Source organism: Felis catus, chromosome A2 (genome assembly GCF_018350175.1).
Source record: "Felis catus isolate Fca126 chromosome A2, F.catus_Fca126_mat1.0, whole genome shotgun sequence".
Classification (NCBI taxonomy): domain Eukaryota; kingdom Metazoa; phylum Chordata; class Mammalia; order Carnivora; family Felidae; genus Felis; species Felis catus.
Genome location: NC_058369.1, coordinates 166,515,604 through 166,524,820, shown reverse-complemented (window position 1 = coordinate 166,524,820; position 9,217 = coordinate 166,515,604). Strand labels below are relative to the sequence as shown.

The window sequence follows — 9,217 nt, the reverse complement described above, 5'->3', positions numbered from 1 at the left end:
GGCCCCTGCCTGGACTCTGCCGGGCGATGGAGGGCTGTGGGCACAGCCAGGCCTGGGGGGTGGCTGCCGATTGGCTGGAAGGAGCAAGGACTTCCCTTATAAACGGGCGGGCGTTCCTCCGGAGAACGCTTAAGGAACCGGCCTCCCGGAGGGGCGACGGTCTGGCAGCGGTCCAGCTCCATCAACTCCGGGGGCTTCGGTCCCGGTCCGGATGCAAGGCACGCTGGGCCCGGAGTCCCGCAGGCTCTGGGTTCATAAAGGAGCCCTGCCTCGCCTGCAGGCCCGGCTCTGGTCTCCACTGGCCACTGAGAGAGGGCTGGCTGGTGCAACAGTGGCTCTCCGCGAGTCTCGAACTTAGATTGCATGTTGAATTTTTTAAAAAAGTAATAAATATAGGAGCAAAACCAGAATCTCAGCATTTCGAGGGTCTGGGGTTCATCCGGTCCAATCCCCTATCAGAGACAAAAAAGAAAAACTCCTCATGCCACTGCTGGCTTGATGTTTGCTTGCACTCCCCTGACGACGGGGAACTCATTACCTTACAAAACTATACATTGCCCCTCAACAATGTTATGATTTGTGAATAAATTTAAAAAAACAAGAATGATTGCTTAAAGTTGTTGTACCGACTTTTTATTAAAAAGAGAGAGAAGCCAATCGGGTAACAGAAGTTGTGCCCATGCTTTTTGTTTAGTTTTTAGTCTAAAGACTCCTCAGAACTGTGCAGTGGAGGGGGGAGACACTTGGAATGGCCTGAGTGATGGGGCCCCATTGGCGATGACCCTGGGGCACTCCTGGGACGAGGCAGCTAGGGCTCCAGAGCTTTGTGGTGAGACCCCAGCTCTGTCTCACTCAGCGTGTCTGTGCAGATCCCGGGAGTGGCCACTCTCCTGCCTGGAGGCCCAGCTTCTGCTTGGGAAGCCAACGTGAACGTAAAACGCCTAACCAGTCTCCTCTGGCAACAGAAGGTTCTCGCTAGTCTCTGAGCTTCTTTTACTGGGAGAATCATCTTTTTCAAGCCAGGATAGTTTGGACATAGATCAACCGGGCTCACAGGGAGCGCTCCCCTGCCCGGCTGCCCTGGACGTCAACCCCCGCAAAACACTACCCCAGATACCTCTGGTCAGCTTGGGCAAAGCCTGTCCTTCCCCACCCCTCCGCCCATCTGTCCTGAGATGTTGTCCATGACCTTTGCTTTGGAGGGGGCAGGAGTAAAAACAACAAAACACAAAAGAGGAGAGCCCTCCCCACGGCCCAGCGTCTCTGTCCCTTTCGTGGGATTCGCATTCTGTGGGGTTTTCAACAATTCTTCAACATCCTCAGAGGACATCGGTGGTTCTGTGCCCACACAGGAGATATTCCAAGTGTCTTCGTCGTTTAAAAAAAAATCGTACCTCTGGCTACAAAGACAGCATGTGTACCCCCTGCTCGACGGAGGCCAAGGCCAGGAGTACCTGAGTGATGGGGAGGTTGCCCAGGGCAGTGGGGCTGGACTTAGAAACAGGCTTAGAAAAACTAGTCATTCCACCTTGGACATCCAATGTTTTACAATAAAGCAGTTGTTTTTTTTATTTAATGTAACTTTCAAGAATTGGAACACACAAAAAATGCAAGGGGAATGCTCACAATGCTGATAACCACAGTTGTAAATAGAAACATTCATTTCTCATAAGATTATAAATATTTGATATTGGAACTGTAAAATGCATGTTTTAGAAACGGAAAAAAAAAGAAATAAAAAAATAAAAACCCCCAAACTTTGCTTCCTGCTAAAAAGGCATTATCATTTCATTGAAGTTTCCTAAGCAGCAGTTGGTTATTTCACAGAATTTTAAATTACAGCTTTTCTTTTTATAGTTTCCTTTTTAAAAAGGTTTGCACGAGTATGTACAAAATAAAAGTGGTCTCGCAGGGAAATAGAGGTTTAAGGCAAAGAGAGAAGTTCACCCTCAGTCCTCAGGGGTCCAGCCGTGGGTCTGCCTCAGCCACGGGCACACCCCCGGGGCCGTCCCGGCTGCACATGGACATTTGGACACGATTCTTTTTCCATACACTAAACAGAAGACAGTGCAGAGTTATATATATAGATACTGTGTTTGTTTATATATATGTACTTGGTGGGGATATATTGAATATATTTAATTTACACTGTACCACACCGTCAAAAAATAAAATGTGTATTAAAAAAAAAAACAAGAAAAGACAAAAAGCGATAAGAAATGATTATTTACACATTTTTCTTCCTTCCTCTAGATCCTGGAGGATTCTGAGTTCCTTTGAAAGTCAAGGTAGCCACACGTTCGGAAACTGGACTCTCACAGGCCCGCTTGTGCACGTGTACACGCAATGCATAGATATGTACACGCGCATATGCACCTTGAAAGAATGCTCTCCGTGGCAGAAGCAGCCACTTAAAAAAAAAAAAAAGGAAAGGAAGAAAAAAACAAACAGAAAGGAAGAAAATACCAACTCCCCTCTCTCTCGGGAGCCCTGTGCCCGCCCAGAGGCAGCAGACCTCTGCCATTTCTGGGGCCCACGTGAGCGCGAGCGAGCGCCTGGCGTGGCTGATGGAGCCACAGGAGACGCCCTGGGCCTGGAAGGACGAGGGGCCTCTGGCCAGAGGCTGGGCCAGGGGTCCCCGAAGTGGTGCCGGGAGGCGAGAGAGCGGGCTCTGGCAGTGGGCGGCTGGATAGGGGACAGCGACACGACAGACTGAAGCTTACACAGAGGTGCTGGCCAGGCCTTGGCGAGGAGGAGGAGGGGGAGGAGGAGGGGGAGGGGGAGGAAGGGGGGAAGATGAGGAGGGGGAGGAGGGAGAGGAGGGGGTGGAGGCGGAGGAGAAGGGGGAGGAGGAGGAAGAGGAGGAGGGGGAAAGGGAGGGAAGGCAGGAGGAGGGGAGCCTGGTGAGGCTGGGGCCTGGGCTGCCCATCACCAAGGGCCCGCTTCCCAGGGCGCTCCTGCGGGGGCCCCTGTGCTCCCCCCAGCCCGGGGCAGGGCAGGGGGGGCTACATACCCTCCTGCTGTCCTCACCAAGCCCATACAAACAAAGTGGCAGAACTCATAGACCAAGTAGGAGCTATTTATTCGGTTCACAGTCGTGTGAAATGCAGCAATAAAAATCTTTGGACTTTAGCAAGTTGTTTTAATTTTTTTTTTCTTCTTCTGAAATTAAAAAATAAAAGTGTCCGATGTCCCACCATGGAGCTTAGGGGATTAAAAAAGATGAAACCCTAAGCAGCCCCCCTTTGCAAAAAAAAAAAAAAATCATAAAATTAGCATAATCTCATAAACACAGAAAAACTCAAAAAAATATTTTATAGTCAGATATTTTGGATTTTACACCACCTGTAAATTATATATACATAGAATATTGCAGAACCGTAGCGAATACACGATATTTTCACTATTAATGCTGGTATAATCTTTATACACTGGCCCTTTATGATTTTAAATTATTGCATTGTTTAGCGTGGACTGAGACTGGACTCGCGCCCGCCCGCCCTACTCGCTGTCCGACTTGCCCTCCTTGGCCGTGGTCGAGTGGTTGTACAGGCCCTGTGCCATGAGGTGCACGGCCAGCGTGTTCTTGTTGCCCGTGGCCTTCTTGATCTTGGCGCGTTTGTTCTGGAACCAAATCTTGATCTGCGACTCGTTGAGGCTGAGCTCCTGCGCCAGGCTCTGGCGTCGCTGCTCCGTCAGGTACCTGTTGGTCTGGAACTCGGCCTTGAGCCTCTGCAGCTGCTCGGCCGTGAAGGCCGTGCGCGGCCTCTTGTCCTCTTTGTTGGGGTTCTTCTTCTTTGGTTTGCGAGACCTGGGACCTGGGCAGGCACGGTGGACAGAGAACAGGGTTAGGACGTCTCGGGGCCTGTCTGCCCCCTCAGTGAGCCAGAGGGACAAAGAGATGAGGGAGGAAAGTACCCAGTCCCAGAGGGACTTGGGGACCGGGCTGGGACCCACACAGGCTCCAGGACCCACCCCTCCTCCCCAAAGCGAGAAGATAGGCTGAAAAAAGTGTTAAGTGTGGGGGAGTGAGTGGGGGTAAAGGACAGGCTTAGTGGAAGGGTCGCCAGGGGCACGGCTGGCTCAGCCGGGGGTGCACGTGACTCTTGATCCCTGGGTCCTGAGTTCAACCCCATATGTGGCATAGAGTTTACTTAAAAACAAACAAACAGAAAGGTCTCCAAGGAAAACTCCGGCAGGAAAGCAAAAATCCAAAACTTCCCAGCACGACCTTTTCTATCCCTTTCTGAGGTTCTATCCAGGAGTGAGGACAGAGTGCAGGCAGGTGCCAAGAGAGGGGCCACGAAGAAAGGCTGGGGGAGGGGAGGGGCAGTCAGAGCAGCAGGAAGAGGAGCCCAGGGGACGTGACAGGATTCCCACGAGATGCCCACAGGGGGTACCCCTCAGGTGCTAGGGGCCTGAGAAGCCAGGAGGCCACAGAGTCTGGAGAACAGGAGGAACCCCCGGGCTGCCTCCACCTTAGCCCCCTTTCGGTCACCCCTAACTGGGCCTGTGGGCCCAAGTTCATTGTTTCTTTTCTGGAAGAGAGGGGGCACACGCACTGAGCCACTCGACACCCCCCCCCCCCCCGCCGCTCAAGTCTCCCAGTGCAGGAGAGGGGACCCGGCTCCCCCAGACTGGGGCTGCCTCACTGGAGGCCACAGGGGAGCCCAGCCGACCTCGTGCGGAGGGTTCGGGCTTCTGACCCCCACGCGGGTCTCCTGCCGCTGGGACCCCCTCCCCGCACCACTTGAGGTTGGTTTGGGGCAGTGCAAGGTTTCTCGGACCCGGCCATCTGAAAAGGCCTTCGTGAGGGGAGCGCTCACAAGGAGGACCCAGAGCTTTCTTTTTGTTTCTGTTCAAGAAGTTCGGCCCCACGAGGGTGTGTTTGAAGGCCGAGGCCGCAAAGGCTGTTGGGGAGAGGGTCCGGGCCGCACGTATGGGCTTCTTGGTGCGTGAAGGGAACCACCTTTGGGGAGCACCGACCGCGGCCCCTTCCCAGACGCCCGCGGCGGGAGGCTGGACCCCCTGCCGGTTCCCTCGAGCCGCCGGAACCCCCGGGTCGCCGCCTGCGCCCACATGCCCGTCCCGCGGGTCCAGGGGACAGCCCTGCCACCCCCCGCCGCGGCGGCGGCGGAGGGATCCCGCCGGGAGGTTTCCGATCGCACAGTCCCGACCCGGGTGGGTGGAGCGCGCGCCCGGGCCCCAGAGAGCCAGCGGCGCCGAGGCCCGAGGACGCGGCCGTGCGCTCCGGGAGAGGCAAACTCGGACAGAGGCCGCTGCGGCGCGGAAGAGGGGGCGCCAAGGGCCGTTCGGCTCAAAGCCCCGGCCTTCTAGAATCTAGAGCAAACCCACACTCACCCCCGCGCCCCCGCCCCCGCCCGCGTCCCGCGCGCGCACACCCACCGTGGCCGCCGCGCGCTCGCCCAGGACGCCGGTTCCGCGCGGGCCGCCGGGCTTTGATCGAGAGGCTGCGGGGGCGCCCGCGAGGGGCTCGGCGAAGGCTCGGAGAGGCCTCGCGAGGCCCCGCACCTGCTCGGGCCGACCGCGGCCTCCTGCGCCAGGAGCCGGCGGTTGTCCGTCTCCACCGTCCCAGGGAAGCACGCCCCCCACCCTCCAAACTCCTCCGGTGCTGGGGCTCTTGCACCCACGAGCCAGCCGGTAAAAACATACACACCATTGTGCGGGAAGGAAATCTCCCTAAAATCAGAATGTTTCGTTCTCTCTTTGATTTTCTTTCAAAACGTAAACACTTAAAGAGTCGCAGAGACACAACCAAAGCTCGGCAAGAAAACTCTCTGCGTTGCTTCTTTGTAAAAGGCCAAGAAACACCAATGTTACCTTATGGGTTTTGTTGTTGTTGTTGTTGTTGTTTCGTTTTGTTTTGTTTTGAGTGCAAGACGACCAGCGACTGGGGCCCGGCAGGGCTGCGGGGCTCCCGCGGGCCAGCGGGGCCTGGGGCGGCCGCGACTCGGTCGCTGCACAAAGCGGGGCCGAGACACCTCGCCGGCTGCTTTGTGAGCCTATATGTTAATTAAATATTAACAAAGGAGGGAGGCGAGAACAATGGAGCAAATTTCAGGTCTAGCCGGAGAAATTTGGATTTCATCAGAAATATACACACACATTTCTGCGGGAAGGCGGCCAAGGGGTGACTCGGTTGTGCGGTGATCTGGGTAAACCACCCCCCTCAAAAACAGCTGAGGGCTAGGGGGGCAGAGGAGTCCTGTCTGGGCTACCAGCTCAGGGACAAATGGAGTCCGTCCTAATGGCGGTTTGCAAGCCGAGGACCGCATTTCATGCAACTGATGATTTCCACAAGGACGCGGATGTAGCTTTTCAAAATCCAGATCTATGAAAAATACACTCAGCACCTCTGCACACACCCGCGGGCCCCTCCACCGCACTCCCCACCGAAATCGCTGCTTTCCTGCCTGGGAGCTGCCCCACGAAACCTCTGGGAGCAGGTCCTTTATTTGGGGGACTGCAGGCCTCCCTCCTTCTCCAGGCAGTGATCAAGATGGGTGCCGAGCTCCCTCACCGTGTGCTCGGGCAACTGAAACCGGGCGAAGAGCGCCTCTGTGTCCGTCCCGGTCTCTGTCCCCCGCTCCTCCCTCCTCAGCCCAGGCCCAAGGGTGGAAGGAAGAGCCGGGAGCCTTGCTCTTTCTTCCCTGGCTTCGTCTGGGATAACTGGGTCGTAGGGCGAGTCTAGGTCTGAGGTGGGCTGCACATGGGTCCTGGGTCTGGACTGAGTTGGAAGGACGGAGAAGGGGTTAAGAGTGCAAGCTTCTAGGCCAGCCCTGCGGCCACCCCCAGTCTTCCCGAATAAACTCCAGCGGGGAGGGGTGGGTAGTGACTCCGAGGAGTGGCCCCAAGGAGAGAGAGAGAGAGAGAGAGAAAGGTCCTGTCTCCTCCGCTTGTCTAAGAAATCGATCGTGCCCCTTCTCCCGGCCGCTGCCCGGTCCGGCGTCAGCCACGCACAAGGTCTCCGCTTGTGCGTCTTTGTGTGTGTCGGGGACGAGGGGGGGGGGTGGTGTCCCGGTGTCTTCTCCCCCTGGGGAAGTTCCCGCGCCAGCGCCGCCCCGCAACCCCGCGGGCCTCCCCGCGGCGGGCTCACCTGAAGACGGCCGGTCGGAGTAGCGCGTGCAGTAGACCCAGGCCGGCCAAAGCATGGGCTGCGCGCCCAGGTTGGCGCTGGCCTGCGAGCTGTCCGAGTCCGAGCTCACCGACAGGTCGCCGCCGCCCAAGCCGCGGGCCTTGAGCGCCCCGTCCAGGGGGCCCCCGGCGTCGCCGCCTTTCTTGGCGCCGCCGTGCAGCGAGAGCGCCTTGGAGCCGCCTTCCCCGTCGCCCGGAGAGTCGCCGCCGCCGCCGCCGCCGCCGCCGCCGGGAAGCGGCCCGCCCGCCCCGGGCGCCCCGGGCGCGTTCTGCCGGGCCTCCCGGCCCGACCCCAGGAGCTGTTCGGCGCCGCCCGCGCCACCGCCTCCTCCTTCCGCGCCGCCCGCGCCGCCTTCGCCGCCGGCTCCACCGCCTCTTCCTCCTCCCGCGCCGGCACAGCACGTCCCCGCGTCCTTTCTGCGGCCGAACTCGGGCCGCAGGATGTTGTCGATGAAGAAGTTGGTGATGCGGTGCGGGTGCTGGTGGTTGCCCGGCGCCTGCAGGACCGCGGGCAGCATCAGAGCCCGCCGGCGGCCAGTGTCCGCGTCGCCCGGGCTGCCGCCGCCGCCGCCGCCGCCACCGGAGCCGCCGCCGGGGCTGGATTCCGGCTGCCGCTGCCCCTCCGCCGCCGCCGCCGCCGCTTCGATGGGCTTGGGGTCATTCTCCTCCATGCTGTTCACGACAAATCCCAAATTGGTTCTCCGGGGACCCCCCCCCCCCCGCCCGCTCCAATCAGCCCTCGGCCCGCCCGTGATGCGCACGGAGACACTCGCGGCCGGCTCGCGCCCCTACCCCGCCGAGTCTTCCGAGGGCGTGCGCGGCGGCCGCGGCCAGGGCCGGGGTCGTAGGAGTCACGGCCGCGTTCGGAGCGGAGCCACGTTCCAATCCACGAGTTGAGTTTAGAAAATAGCAAGAGTCGCCCCGCGCCCAGACGCCGGGAGATTCAAAAGAGTCGGGTCCTCGTCTCTGCAGCGCACCCGGGCGCTAGACAGTCACAGAGGTCCGGCGGGGACCCGGGGCTCCTCCCGGGCTCCGCGCTCCTCTCCGCGGCCGGCTGCCTCCGGCTCCCGCGCTGCCGCCGCGGCCGCCCGGGGCTGGGGCCGGAGCTGCGCGCATGCAGGCAGCGCGCTCCCCCGCGCTCACGCCCGCCCGGGCCCGCTCGGGCCGCCGCCGCCGCCGCCGCCGCCGCCGCCGCCCGGCCGCCCCCGCCCGCGCGCCCCGGCCGGCCCTCGAGGGTGCGGGGCGCGAGCGGTCAGCGCGCCCGCCGCCGCCGCCAGCACGCACATGGAGGCCCGCGGGCCCGCGCTGCGCTCGGCCGCCGCCCCGCCGCGGGCCCGGGCGCCCCACCGGCGTGCGGCCGCGCCCCCGCCGAGCCCCGCCGAGCCCCGCGGCCCGAGGCGCATGGGTGAGCGGCGGGAGGCGCGGGCCGGGCCGGGCCGGGCTGGGCCGCCCGCGCTCCCTCGCCGTCTGCGCGCCCTCGCCGCCTCGGCCTCGGCGCGGGCTCGGGCGGTTTCCAGGCCACTTAGCGCAACCTGAGACACTTTCACTCTGGATTTTTGTTCTTATTTTTAACAGAGCCCCCTCGAGTGACGTCGCGGGCCGGTCTCCTGGACACGTGCCTCGGGCCAATGGCCGCGGCGCCGCGCGCCCACGTGACGAGCCGGCGGCCGCTGGGTGACGGGGGCCGCCCGCCGCCCCTCCCCCGCCGCCGCCGCCCCTCCCCCCCTTAAAGCGGCCGCGTCCCCGGGCTCCGCGTGCCGGAGCCCCGGCCCCAGCGAGCCCGCGACCGCGCTCCCCGCGCTCTCTCGCGCTTTCCCCGGCCGCCTCTCGGTCCGGGGACCCGAGGAGCCCCCGCCACAGCCCCGCCGGGTCTCCCCCCCCCCCTCCCGGTGTGCCTCCGTGGACGCGCGCTGCGAGACGGCTATTTTTAACATTTCCATATTGTTTACCGTGGGGAAAAAAATCCCACAATTCCTTGCACAAAAATGCATAAATAATATTAAACGAGCCGCCGAGATACAAAGGGACTTTTGTGGTCTCCTTTCCTTGCTGGCGGAGAGGG

General features: G+C 60.7%; 1 protein-coding gene across 1 annotated transcript; it reads right to left on the bottom strand.

The window, feature by feature from the left end:
• Positions 1 to 3,058: 3,058 nt before the first annotated feature.
• EN2 (engrailed homeobox 2) lies at positions 3,059 to 7,841 on the bottom strand. Its single transcript, XM_006929557.5, has 2 exons — positions 7,118 to 7,841; positions 3,059 to 3,818 (listed from the first exon to the last, which is right to left on the bottom strand). The coding sequence occupies exons 1-2, from the start codon at positions 7,824 to 7,826 to the stop codon at positions 3,502 to 3,504; spliced, it is 1,026 nt and encodes a 341-aa protein (XP_006929619.5). The 5' UTR covers positions 7,827 to 7,841; the 3' UTR covers positions 3,059 to 3,501.
• Positions 7,842 to 9,217: the final 1,376 nt, after the last annotated feature.

Coding starts and splice junctions, on each gene's coding strand:
- EN2 (XM_006929557.5), bottom strand. CDS start 7,826: ATGGAGGAGAATGACCCCAAGCCCATCGAAGCGGCGGCGGCGGCGGCG. Junction 3,819..7,117: donor CTCCGACCGGCCGTCTTCAG/GTGAGCCCGCCG, acceptor GTGCCTGCCCAG/GTCCCAGGTCTCGCAAACCA.